At 38.0% G+C, this 14,070-nt stretch overlaps 1 protein-coding gene across 50 annotated transcripts in view; it reads left to right on the plus strand.

Annotated features, from left to right (window-relative positions):
• The window catches only part of DST (dystonin), a 483,923-nt gene that overhangs the window by 290,933 nt on the left and 178,920 nt on the right, over nucleotides 1-14,070 (plus strand). For 48 of the 50 annotated variants that reach the window (XR_007923259.3, XR_011388661.2, XR_016233970.1 and 45 more), the window contains 11 exons: nucleotides 2,095-2,207; nucleotides 2,307-2,413; nucleotides 3,736-3,855; nucleotides 6,296-6,391; nucleotides 6,483-6,610; nucleotides 10,192-10,285; nucleotides 10,917-11,071; nucleotides 12,879-13,344; nucleotides 13,430-13,558; nucleotides 13,703-13,780; nucleotides 13,864-14,025. Coding sequence is in view for 44 of the 50 variants with exons in the window: in XM_051855540.3 (XP_051711500.2) it covers nucleotides 2,095-2,207; nucleotides 2,307-2,413; nucleotides 3,736-3,855; nucleotides 6,296-6,391; nucleotides 6,483-6,610; nucleotides 10,192-10,285; nucleotides 10,917-11,071; nucleotides 12,879-13,344; nucleotides 13,430-13,558; nucleotides 13,703-13,780; nucleotides 13,864-14,025 (1,648 nt within the window). In the remaining 6 variants the exon portion in view is untranslated. Of the gene's footprint in view, nucleotides 1-2,094; nucleotides 2,208-2,306; nucleotides 2,414-3,735; nucleotides 3,856-6,295; nucleotides 6,392-6,482; nucleotides 6,611-8,082; nucleotides 10,069-10,191; nucleotides 10,286-10,916; nucleotides 11,072-12,878; nucleotides 13,345-13,429; nucleotides 13,559-13,702; nucleotides 13,781-13,863; nucleotides 14,026-14,070 lie in introns of those variants that run through there. The other 2 variants (XM_051855562.3, XM_051855571.3) reach the window with 1 other exon arrangement.

Consider the following 14,070-nt stretch of genomic DNA (forward strand, 5'->3'; position numbering starts at 1 on the left):
TTCGGAGAGTTGGCAGACTCCAAAAGACTGGTTTGATTTCTCTAAAACATGCGAACTTTATGGAAACAAAAAATTTTTTGATGAAAGAAATTTAGATTTTTTTTGTCTAGACTATTATGCACACCTGGTTGGTAATCTGGAAGTTGGCAGATTTCTTTATTATATTCTTTCTGAATATAATAGAGCTCTGTCATTTGCCTCTATTGTCAAATTTTTGCTCCTATAATAAATGATCATATTGGTGGCATGTGAAAAGTATGAGTTTCCTAGTGATTTTCTGGGAGATGAGCATGTGGGTAATAGTAGCTACATTTTCAGGTTATGTACTTCAGAATATGTACTCTTTGTTGTGCTATAAAACTAAGTATATTTTTTGGAAGTCTGCTTTTTCACCTGATGAAAATAAGAGTACAAATTACTGTTTACCTTTTATAAGATCAGTGATATATTTTCAAGGTTTTTCTTTTGTAAACAGCCTCTCAAGTAGTATTCAAAATAATTCGTGTTTCATTCTTCCCACTACCTCTGTGATATTTCATTCTTTCGGTGATTTCCCAAATGAATATTTTGAGCAAACCAGAATGTCTGTGGAGATTGTAGAGTCTTCCTTTTTAAGTTGATAAACAAGTTCTTCATGAAATTTGGGGGTAGGTGCCATTTTTTGAAGGCTTTAGTTTCCATATTTGCTTCTGCATTCTTTTAATGCTTTGTTTTTGAGATCAAAGTTTTCTGACCAGCTTCTGGCCTTGAGTCAGGTTTCCAGCTACCATATATATTTTGACATTTTCTATACAAGGAGCATTTGAGGAGTCTTTTTCCTGCTCCTGTAGACAGAACTGGATTTAAAGTATCCTTTGTGCTTTAGAGTATCATGTGCATCTCACAAATTAGAGATGAAGGCTGATCTTCGGAGGGGGTAGAGAGAGTGAGATTATTTGAGCATAAAAGTACACATTCATGCTTGTAAGAATTAAAAACTCTCATGCTTATCCTAGCCACTCATTTAGGATTCAAATTACTAGTGACCCAACCTACTTACTAACTTCTTTTTTTTTTAAGATTTATTTTATTTATTTGAAAGACAGAGTTACAGAGAGAGGTAGAGATAGAGAGGTCTTCTATCCGCTGGTTCACTCCCCAGATGGCTGCAACGGCTGGAGCTGTGCCAATCTGAAGACAGGAGCCAGGAGCTTCTGGTCTCCCACATGGGTGCAGGGGCCCAAGGACAAGGGCCGTATTCTACTGCTTTCCCAGGCCATAGCAGAGAGCTGGATCGGAAGAGGAGCATCTGGGACTAGAACTGGTGCCCATCTGGGATGCCGGTGCTTCAGGCCAGGGCTTTAACCCGCTGCACCATAGCACCAGCCCCCTTACTAACTTCTTAGCAGATATTTATTGACTGTCTACTGTGTATATGTATCTTAGCAGAAGGCTAAAATATAAAAACTTATTAATATGTGGTTCTTGCTATCTAGGTAAGCTAGTTGAGAGAAGCAAGATGTACATGAGTATAAAACAATTAAAATAGGGCAAAAGTATACGATTTCATAAGTGCTACATTGAGTCGTGCAGGCCAGGGATATAAGGAGTTCAGAGAACAGAGAGAGAAAAATGAATGCTGGGAAGATCAGCAAGGGGCTCCAAAGAAGCAATGGGGCTTGATCCCTGATCAGAAGAATGAGTATGATTATAGAAGCCAATAGCATTGCGAAGGATATCCCAGAAGAGAGGGTGCCATGAGTATGGCATATATTTTTTGTTTAGGGGGACATATTGAAAAGATGATGATTGGATAACAAGGACACTATTGGAACAGTGAAGCTTAAATTGGTTGAATGGGATAGATATTCCTATATATTCTGGTTATGAGCCATTTGTAGACTCCATTTAAAGTTTTATATGTTCAAATTTTTCTTGGCACACAAAAGTTTCTGAGAGAAGTAGTTAATGTTAACTGCTTGATGAAATCTCCATATTTTAACACAGATGTGGTATTAATATTTGTTGAAGTTCTGTAAATAGATAACACATGCAAATACAGTACTTGAATTGGCACATGAGAAAACTTAATTAACATGGTAACTTTTTTCCTAGGCCGGACCTGATAGACATGAATACTGTTGCTGTTCAAAGCAACCTTGCAAACTTAGAGCACGCTTTTTACGTAGCAGAAAAAATTGGTGTTATACGACTCCTGGACCCTGAAGGTGAGTTGTTCTCTTGACTACCTGTGGACTGGCATGCACGTCTGTTCAAAAGTAATTTATCAGCATCATGAAATCATTAACTTATGTTGCTGCTTTTAGACGTTGATGTCTCCTCACCTGATGAAAAGTCAGTAATAACTTATGTGTCATCTCTCTATGATGCATTTCCTAAAGTCCCTGAAGGTGGTGAAGGCATCAGTGCAAATGTGAGTATTTGATTTTTCTGTACTGGAAAATGACCAGCTGACTGAATTCTTTGAGAGTTAGTTCTTAGTGCTTTTTATAGTTCTTTAATGTCACATATGCTTAAAAGAAGTTATCATGCTACTTAATGAACTGATACTGTCAGGGGACCTCAAAAAGTTTGTGGAAAAATAGAGTAAAAAGGTAATTTGGGGGCCAAAAATTTTTGAAAAATCCATGCATAGTTTTTATCCTAAGTGCATTTCTGTGAAATGTTTGAAGACCTCTCATATGCATGGATTTCATGCATATGAATTTTTTGCACCAAAATAAACCCATCTTTTCATTCCGTTTTCCATGAACTTGTTCAAGTGTGGTTGTAGATGTTTGCTTACTTCCATTTTTAGCTACAGTTTCCCAGTGTGGACTGTGCAGTGTTACCTAGGGCATTCTCACTCACTTGGGACTCCCTGGTCTTTTATCTACTCTGTCCTTCCCTCTACAACCCCATCTACTTACCAGTCATTACAGGTAACTTCCAGGAAGCCTTTAGTGGCCATTTTGAGGCACATGCACAATGCTTCCCAGATTGGTATCTCAGTTTCTAGCATATGCTATTTCAGTTATTTCAACACTTAAGTAATTATTGCTTTTCATCTTACTTAACTGTTTATATTAGGAATCTCTCTTGCTTCCCCATGTAGATAGTAGCTCATTAACAATAGGTATTATAATTTTAAGTATTATTTTTCTTAAAACATTGAGTTCAATTTTTAAATGTAATTGGCAGTCATGTGATATGTCATTGAACATAGTAGCTCCAGTTTCCTCCATTTTTAAAAAGTTTGCTTAATGTTTACTTGAATAATTCCGCCATTGACATTCCTTGGAGTTTTTATTCTCATCTGGTTTCCGACATGTTCTTTAACTCATTGTAGTTCCAGATATGCAATGGACTTAGTTCTAAAAAGGTTTGCAGAGATGTTAACTAATCTGGTTATTGAAGCTGCTACTCCCCCTTTTTCGGCCCTGGCAAACACCACATGTTGATCATGACATTTTCGTTTTCCTTTTGCATTTGGAGGTAGCCTCAGAAGCCTCGTGAACACAGTGCCCACGTAGTCACTGTGTTTGGATCAGACTAGCACTCATTAGGTTAGTGTCAGTGGCCAAAGCAAGCTGTTTAAATGGAAAGGATTGGGGTCTGGGTGGGAAGTAATAAAGCATTTAGTTGATTCTTCCAAGCTTCAGGGTGTGCAGATTCATAGGATGACTTCTAACTACATTGTGATAATTATATTATTATCTATAGGCAGGAACCTTTTCTGTTGTTTTGTTATTTTAGGATGTTGAAGTCAAATGGATTGAATACCAGAATATGGTGAACTACCTCATCCAGTGGATTAGACACCATGTGACCACAATGTCTGAGAGAACATTTCCCAATAATCCCGTAGAACTAAAGGTCAGTGTCACCATAGAAGTTAAGTAGGACTGATTTGATTATAAGCTTTTAAAGAATACTATAATAATTCTGGAATTTTAGATTGTTCAAGAAAGTTTATCCTTGGCAAAATAGTAAGTTTAAGACAACATTTTTTTTTCTTTTTTTTTTAAGGTTTATTTTATTTATTTGAAAGACAGAGTTACAGAGAGGTAGAGACAGAGAGAAAGGTCTTCCATCTGCTGGTTCACTCCTCAGATGGCCGCAACAGCCGGAGCTGCGCCCATCCAAAGCCAGGAGCCAGGAGCTTCTTCTGGGTCTCCCACGTGGGTGCCAGGGCCCAAGGACTTGGTCCATCTTCTACTGCTTTCCCAGGCCATAGCAGGATGTTGGATGGGAAGAGGGGCAGCTGGGACTAGAACCGGCGCCCACATGGGATGCCGGTGCTTCAGGCCGGGGTGTTAGCCTGCTGAGCCACAGTGCCGGCTCCTAAGACAGCATTTTTATTTAGTCATGTCTTTATTAAATAACAGAGAAAATTGGAGGTAAACATTAACAATTAAAACATAACAGCAACAACCTGTTAAGTGTGTAGTCCCTAAGCTTCAATTTCTTAAGAGTTGAATGGTTTAATATGAAAGTCTTTGGGGTTGACACTGCCAGATCAGTTTTGTGCATGTAGTAGTAGAGCCCACCTGATGGCTGGGAGAGACGGGCCTTGTGGAGACTCACGCAAGTGTGACCGTGGTAGGGTGTGTGCCTGTGGTTGATTCCTGTTAGAAACTGCTTCTGAGGCTGCTTTTGTATAGTAAGAAGAGTTCGTTTCACCATGAATTTGAAAATACATTATGTGACACCCGCTCAGTATACATTGGTTCAGAGTTCAGCCAAACGTTTGCTAATACTGAAAAACTAAGTTCAACCTCTTTGAGACAAAGATATTGTAGATAGACCTATAAAAACATTATAGACATATAAACTTCCAAGGAATAAATCAGCTCATTTTGTACTTTTGGATTTACAATAGCATAGCAGTTTACCTTACTTCTAGAAACTGATGGTGGCAATGTTGATTAGAAAGCCTTAATGTCTTGATTTGTAAGCTTTGTTTTCCTGATCACACTGGTATTGCAAAAACTGTAGTAGTCAAGGGAGGGCCTTGTGAAAATTTTTCACTGTGTTCACGCATCTTCACAGAACATCTGCAGAACAGCTCTTACTTGCATTGCCTTGGGGGAGTTTGTCCTTGGCATGAAGTTACTTGGCATCTATTGATCTAATCCTTTTTTTATAAAAAGCGTTCTAATATTGCTTGTATGATGTCTACATTGATGCGAACTTTTCTAGTGAGGGAAAGCTTTTTCCTTTTATTCCTACATGGCATCACAGAGAGTGTTGACCACATAGTGGCATTTGAGGCTTCCTGACTGTAGATGTCCCAAAGTGTGCAGTTTGAGTTTAAAACAACTTTCAGATTTCATGTTCAAATACACCGTGTTTTCAGATATATTCTGATTGTATAGCCCCTTGGATGCAGTTGTACTAGCTTCTGATTAGTGCAGATTTTTAGTGTTAGGGAAGAAGTTTGAGTGACGATACAGGTTACTTGCTGGTACCTAAGATAATATAGGAAAGGAAATACATCATGAGGAAATGCCGAATAATTATAGTAGCCAGACAAACATAGAATGGAATCTTCGTAAATGTGTCTGCTTGAAGATTTATAGGCTCCTGTAAATGAATTAGGAAGAAATAATTAGTATACACTTATTAAATGTGGAGACTTTTGTCTACATAATTTTTATGAAGGTCCTTTTAAATAAATACAATAAATTACTTAAGAGATTCTTAAATCAATGTCTAAGAACTAGATAATAATATAATTATATAGTTCAAACTTCCTTAATAAGAGTACCATCAGCTAATAGCATTTACCTTCATTTATTGTTTTAATTGGCCAGTGGGATACTGGAACCAAATGTTAGGCCTCTGTATCTGCTAAGAATTCAGTATTTAAGGATATAACCATGAAATGGAATAGAACTAGGTTGGGTTTTTTTTTTTCCCTTCCTTTGTGACAGTTGCTTTAAATTCTTTTTTTAAGAACTTAAAGCTGAAGTGCAACATTTAGAACATGCATCTTTCAAAAGATGTGTTTTTTGTTAGGATGATGAAAATTGTTAGTGAAGCCATGGTAAATACCGCTATGTTTATTCAGATTCCTGGATACATGTTGTATCATGGCCAACATCAATAATTAAATTACCCTATCATCAAATCCTGTGCAATCCAGGTCACCAATTGGCTGGGAGTTGTTCTTGTCCTTAAGTGGCAGTTTTATAAAGGAATCCCACCAAATCCATTCTGACAAAGTAAAAGACATTTGAGACGGTGATGTAATGAGAGAATGAAAACAAGTCATTGAAGTTTGATACTTAATTAATTTTCCTTTTCATTTTAGGCACTTTATAATCAGTATTTACAGTTTAAAGAGACAGAAATTCCACCCAAGGAAGCAGAGAAATCAAAAATTAAACGGCTCTATAAATTATTAGAGGTAGGTGAGAAAGTCCTGTGGCTTGCCAAGCATAATCTTTGTTACATTGTTTTACACCTTGGCTTCACCTAATCACTCCTGTGTTCTCAAGATTTGGATAGAATTTGGACGAATCAAGCTGCTGCAAGGTTATCATCCAAACGACATTGAGAAAGAGTGGGGGAAACTCATCATTGCCATGCTGGAGCGGGAGAAGGCGCTGCGCCCGGAAGTGGAAAGGTAGGCTGGAGGTGTTCTGTGTCGTCAGTGTCAGGTGGGGCGGGGGACTCCTTGTTCTTGTGGAAGGAACGTGTAGGTTTTAGAGCCAGGCAGGCCTAGGACTCAACTTTACCTTTTCTGTTTGCATGGCTGCATGGCCCTGGATAAGTCACTTCCTCTTTCTCATCCCCCATTTTCTTGTGTAGAGACTCTTTCAAGAGGTTGTAAGGAATAAATCCGTGAAATATATAAAGGATCTTAGTGGCTGGGTTGGTGTGTGAAGTTTTACCTGGTTTTAATCCCAATAATAATTATCCTGCAAGAATTTCTTAAACTGGCCATTAAGTCACCGACTAGGCCCGGAAAGCTTGTAAGTCAATAATTAACGAATTCAGTTTCTTGTACCATTTTTGTCTATGACTGTCTTCCCATAGGGCAGTGACAACCTATGTGTAGCTGACCTCTGTTTAAAGGGCCAAACACTCAGTAAATGTCAGTTCTAGTTCCCTTTCTGCTACTCTTCAAATGTATGCATCTTATGAAGTCATCGTGGGCTCTTTATCAGGCTGTCTCCCTGACTGCACCCAGTTACCCAGGAAGGGCAATCAGTCTTCAGGTAGAATGTGTCTCCATTGTAGTCTTTATCTCACCACGCAACTGGAGCTAGGTGGGTGCTGTGATCTGTGACCCTCATCAGCCTTGAGGTCTGTGGGATCAGGGCCTCGCAGCTTAAGGACCGCACAGGAAGGCAGGCGCTTCTGCAGCCTCGTTGCTCTCAGCGCGGCAGAGCGGCCGCACTGGCTGTCTCTCAGGAGCTCCCTGTTGAGGGCCTGCCCTCCTCCATTCACAGGGCCTTTCTTTGCACAGTCTGTTCCTTTGGTCGGGATGTCTTATTTTCATCCTTCCTATCTCTCTTTACTGTTTTTCATTCTTGGATCTCAACTCCAGTGTTACTTCCTCAAGAAACTTTCACTGGTTTCCAGGCTAATTCAGATATCTTGCTTTTAACCCTCAAATTATTCCTTCATAGAACTTCTCTTGGTTGTAATTTTTAAAATTTATTTGTTTGATTAAGAGCTGTCTCTTCCATAGATAGGAACCCTAAGAATGTGAAGACAAGCTGTTGTTTTTACCTGTCCATTGTGTTGCCAGTGCTTAACACAGTGGCTGGTATGCAGTAGGAGCGCTCAGTATTATCATGTTCTTGGTGCAACCCATATTGACTTCAACATTGGTGGAATATGAAATAATGTGTTGAAGATGGAAGAGTTGGTCTAACTTATCTGTCCATTATTAAATTACTGATTACCCTTGCTTAAGCTTATCTCCATACCCAAATCACTAGATTCAAAACAGGTTTAAATGGAGCTTTTTTATGGAGGAAGAAATTCTGAATGATGAAAATGAGATATATAGCTAAACACATGAAATAACAGGAAAGGACTCCAGACAAAGAATACAGAGATTTTTAGCCATCAGAGTTATCAGAATATTAGCTGAATTTTAATATATGGGGGAACTTCAAAAAGTTCATGGGAAATTGAATATGAAGAAGTTTAATTTGGCGTAACAATTTCCAAATCCACGTGCAGTTTTTTCCTAATACACATTTTCCATAGACTTTCAGAAGACTCTTCATATGTGTCTCAGTGTGTTTTGTGTTGCTGTAACAGAATACTGCAGCATGGGTACTTCATACAGAAAATATTCTCACTTCTCACCGTCTGGGGGCTGGGAAGTTCAATATCATGGTGCCTGCAGCCAGTGAGGACCTTCGTGCTGCATTAGCTATGGTAGAGGCAGAAGGATAAGAGAGATCAGGAGAGGCTAACCTTGCTTTTATCCTACAATAAGGACATCAGCCCATTCCTGAGGGTAGAGTCCTCATGAACAAAACTTCTCTTAAATGTCCCTCTCTCAACATTTTTGCATTAGGGATTAAGAGTCCAGCACATGCACTTGGTGGACATATTCAAGCCATTTCAATATATTAATAAAAGAAAGCAGTAGTAGTTAATTGTTTAGGATGCTGGAGCTGGTTGATCTGGGTTAGATTATTGGGAGGTTAGCTTACAAACTGTGTGGTCTTAGACAAGTTCTTTAATTTGTTAAGTGCCAGTTTCCCCATTTGTAAGCAGGATGTAACAATACCTAACCCATTTGGTGGTTATGAATATGAGATGAGGTACTGTATGTAAAATGATGAATTTATTGGCACATAATGATGGTCTAATAAATGTTAAGTGCTGCTATGATTATTTTGAGCTGTTCTGTTTATTCACCGTCTTGGACACGGTACTCTTAAATGTCCCTTTTCTTGCTTTGGAAAAGGAAAGATATCTGTCCTTAGAATGGAGAAGAACAGTTTGCCTTTGTAGTGTTGGAGGTAGGAAAATATTTAGGAGCTTGGTTGGATAAATGCCTTCATTTTTCTTGACACAACAAGTTTTTTGGCATTGACTGTGTATTGCAAATAATAGCTATGTGGAATGGGAGTGTGTAAAAGACAAATGGGAAAGAGCCAGTGTTCTTGTATCATGTAATAACCTATAGAAAGGAAAAACAAGCACAGACAAATTGAATTTGCAAAGATTATATTAAATATGTATTAAATATGCTTAGTGCTTTGACTTTTAAAAATATAAAGTAACTTTAGTAGGTCAGAAGTACTGTTACTGAGACCACATCGTATAAAAAAAGGAAAGTGGATATTTTTCCAGTCAATTAAACCTGATAAAAAATGACAGGGTGGCTGCATAGAAGTGCACTTTATTTCTCATCAAATTTGTTTGTGTATGGGTAGTTGATAAGTCACAGCCTTTTGCCTTGTGTTCTTCACTACAGACCTGGTCCTTTGTAGAAGTCAGCTTGTGATTGAATATTTGTGTTTTTTAAGCTGATGATTTGTATTGCCAGAATAACTCTGGCTGCCCATACCTGCTCTTCTGTGCGCCATCTCGGTTGTTTTTAAGGTGGTTGCGACTGCATGACTCTTAGTGAAACTATGTGGCGTATCTTTTCCAGTGACGCCCCAATCAGCCTGCTTTGTCCGTACTTGTAAGATTTTAAGGCGAGCTACAAAAGGCAAACCTCAGCTAGCAAATGAATGGCTTTAGGCAAGATTCTTTTGAATAGTTATCAGCATATTATTTGCTGTGTGTTGCATATTCATGTTGAAGCATATTTAAGGAGCCATTAAAGCTGTAACATTCAGCTGCCACTTTCACCGTTAGAAGTAGAGCTTTTTCCAGACCTTCTACTTTATAGTCTACTTCTAATGGTCAAAGAAAGAACATCCTTTCAGGCATAAAAATGCACAGCAGCAGTTACAGTTACCGTAGCAGCGATTCTGTGTTTAGCAACACTACCAGCACTCGGACAAGTCTTGATTCAAATGAAAATCTCCTCTCCATTCATTGTGGTCCTACCCTGATCAACTCCTGCATTAGCTTTGGCAATGAATCCTTTGATGGACACAGGTATTGAATCGTTGGTGTGGGCTTGTGCGTTACTTTTTGGTGGGCAGCATTTTTCAGGGAAAGTGATCTCTTCAGTTGCAAAGGGGAGGACTGTGTTTTGTTTTATTTCATCCCTTCTTTCAGGTTGGAAATGTTGCAGCAGATTGCCAACCGGGTGCAGAGGGACAGTGTCATCTGTGAAGACAAGCTGATCCTCGCCCGGAATGCTCTTCAGTCTGTAAGTTAATCTTGGGAGCCACTGGGATTGTGGTGGAGGGGTCAGTGTGGGCTGGCATGAACTAAATGTTGTACATAACACTTGGCTGATTCTTTATATATGTCTTCTACTGAAACTTAAAGTCCGTTAAAGATTAAGATTGGTGATTGCTTTCTCACTTTTTTTTTTTTTTTTGAAGATTTGATTTTTATTTATTTGAGAGATAGAGGAGTAGACAGAGAGGGAGAGACAGAGAGAAAGGTCTTCCATCTATTCCCTAAATGGCCGCAACTGCTGGAGCTGAGTGGATCCAAAGCCAGGAGCTTCTTCCTGGTCTTCCACACGGGTGCAGGGGCCCAGGCACTTAGGCCATCTTCTACTGCTTTCTCAAGTCATAAGCAGAGAGCTGGGTCAGAAGAGGAGCAGCCAGGGGATGCCGGTGCCACAAGCAGAGGATTAGCCTGCTACACCATAGCACTAGCCCCAGTGGTTGATATCTTGAGGGACAATGAGCAAAGGGAAAACATATTTTTTAACCAAAAGGGAAACAAAGAAAGCCCAAATAGGCTTCTGTACCTCTGTGTGGGGTTTTATATTTAAGGCTAGTTTTGAAACTTGTTTCACAGCATTAATAGTTCTTTTTAAAATACAGGATTCTAAAAGATTAGAATCTGGAGTGCAGTTTCAGAATGAAGCAGAAATTGCTGGGTATATACTTGAATGTGAGAACCTTCTGCGCCAGCATGTAATTGATGTACAAATTCTTATCGATGGAAAATACTACCAGGCAGATCAACTGGTACAGAGGTAAGAGTGCTAGTTATTCTGACCCTGTCCTTTTGTATAACTATTTCATGGATACTTAATTTTATTTTACAGAGTATATTTCTTAGCTCTTTTCAGTTGAAAATATGTATTACATTATATTACATTAATTATGGCATATTTTCATGCATTAAGTAGGTGTGTGCTTTCCAAAGATAAGTAGTAGGAAACATTTCATGATATTTATATCTATATAAAAATCCTGCAACAGTAACTAATATATGCATTTAATATACATACACTTAAAATATTCATTTGTGACATTTGAAAAAGCAGCTATAAAAGAAATATTATTTTTAATATAATTTTTCAGCTTTCTGTGTATCCTATTATAAAAAAATGGAATAAATATATTGAGAAAAATATGTGTGTCAAAATCTGTTCTCCAGAGAAGTGTGTTTGTGGTTAGGGATGGAACCTTTCAGACTGTAATCTCTTTCTGTCTCTATGTTTACACATGTGAGGAAACTTTAAAAAGTTCCTAGAAGCTGCATGTTATCTTTTAGTTCCTCTTACCCGTCAGGGTACTTCATTCACATTTTTATACATTATATGTATCATATACAAAATATACATACATATTTTTTAAACTTTTATTTAATAAATATAAATTTCAAAAGTACAACTTTTGGATTATAGCAGTTTTTCCCCCCATAACCACCCTACCTTCCGCAAAGCATCCCATCTCCTACTCCCTCTCCCATCCCATTCTTCATTAAGATTCATTTTCAATTATCTTTATATATAGAAGATCAACTTATATATACTAAGTAAAGATTTCAACAGTTTGCACCCACACAGACACAGAAAGTATAAAATACTATTTGAATACCAGTTTTACCATTAATTCACATAGTACAACACAGTAAGGATATATATTTATTTTTAAGTAAAATTTGTAAATGATGCTTTGACCAAATAAATTCCCTTTTTAAGAAATCTATAGTAAATTTAAATATAAATAATATATTAATAGAAACAGGAGAAAGCTTTATGTTCATGCCAGAAATATTTTATAATTACAGAAGTTTGGAACTGTCCTGGCTGTCAAACAATAGGAATCTGCTTACATTATAGTATAATAATAATACAAAAAGTTCATAGTACAAATTTCAGTGACAAAGAATCAAGACACAAAATTTCACCAATGTGATAACAAGGATTTTTTTAAGTCTTCATTTTAAAAAGCTTTTTTAAAACTGATGCATTAAAATTGTACATGCTTATGGGGTACCATGTGATGTTTCTGTGCAGGTATACAGTGTATAATAACCAAATCAGGGTAAACATTATCTGTAACCTTAAACATTTATCATTTCTTTAGGGAATAGCGTTCAAAATTTTTTCTTGTAGCTTTTCTGAAATATATAGTACATTATTGTTATCTACAGTTACCAACTATGCAATAGAACAACCAGAACTTATTTCTAACTATAACTTAGTACCCCTGGATCAACTTTTCCCCACCCTTTCACCTCCTAATCTCCCCACTCTCTGGACACTGCTACTCTGCTTTCAACTTCTTTGAGATCAACTTTTTAGGTTTTACATGAGTAGGATCATGTGATACTTGTCTGGCTTTATATTACTGAGCATTTTAGATTTACAGAAAAATTGAGTGGGAAGTATGGAGAGTTCTCATAAATGCCTTGTACCTCCCTTTCCCTCTCTCATGAACATTGTAATAAGTCAACATTGTTACATTATTATTAACCAAAGGCCCTAGTTAATAGGGCCCCTCTTTGTGACAAATACCTTTTACCTTATCCCTTTGATGTTTTGTTTTCAGGGTTGCAAAACTGCGCGATGAAATTATGGCCTTAAGGAGTGAATGTTCCTCAGTGTACAGCAAAGGACGTGCATTGCTGACGACGGAACAGACGAAGCTCATGATATCAGGAATCACTCAAAGTTTAAACTCAGGGTTTGCACAGACTTTGAACCCCTGTCTGAACTCAGGGCTGACCCAGAGTTTAACACCTTCCCTGACCTCTTCCAGTGTGACTTCTGGACTCTCCTCAGGGATGACGTCCCGCCTAACTCCGTCTGTCACTCCAGCTTATACACCTGGTTTTCCATCAGGATTGGTTCCAAATTTCAGTTCTGGGGTAGAGCCAACTTCATTGCAGAATCTGAAACTGATGCAGATCCGAAAACCCCTTCTTAAGTCCTCTTTGCTGGATCAGAATTTAACAGAAGAGGAAATCAACATGAAATTTGTTCAGGATCTCTTGAATTGGGTTGATGAGATGCAGGTAAAGAAAGGTTTCCTTTACCTGAGTGTTCCAATCCTTGTTGCTGTCAGTTTCTTTTTTGAACCTAGCAGTTTGCTCTTTACAGGTGCAGCTAGACCACACGGAATGGGGCTCAGATTTGCCAAGTGTTGAAAGCCATTTAGAAAATCATAAAAATGTTCACCGAGCTATTGAAGAATTTGAATCTAGCCTTAAAGAAGCTAAAGTCAGTGAGGTATGTGAATTAAACATTGGTGTTTGTTTCATTGTACTTGGCTTTTATTTGGCCCTTTACATATAGATCCTGTAACTCAGTTACAGAGTGAGTCAAAATTCCTCAAGATTCCTAAATTTCATGTCTTTTTATCCCATATTACAGATTCAGATGACAGCTCCTCTCAAACTAACGTATGCAGAAAAGTTGCACAGATTAGAGAGTCAGTATGCAAAACTCTTGGTAAGTGTGTGTTTTCTTTAAACCTTTGGTTTCCCTTATCTCTGTTTGACAAAGACATGATTCTTACGATTTTCCTCATAAAGAATACATCTAGAAACCAGGAACGGCACCTTGATACACTCCATAATTTTGTAACTCGTGCAACTAATGAACTTATTTGGTTGAATGAAAAAGAAGAGGAAGAAGTTGCTTACGACTGGAGCGAGAGAAATACCCAGATAGCTCGGAAGAAAGATTATCATGTGGTGAGTACAACCTTTGCACCTGCCTACTGAAGTTGTATTTCAGGC

The sequence above is a fragment of the Oryctolagus cuniculus genome, chromosome 5 (assembly GCF_051225735.1).
Source record: "Oryctolagus cuniculus isolate XC-2025 breed Fujian yellow rabbit chromosome 5, ASM5122573v1, whole genome shotgun sequence".
NCBI lineage: Eukaryota > Metazoa > Chordata > Mammalia > Lagomorpha > Leporidae > Oryctolagus > Oryctolagus cuniculus.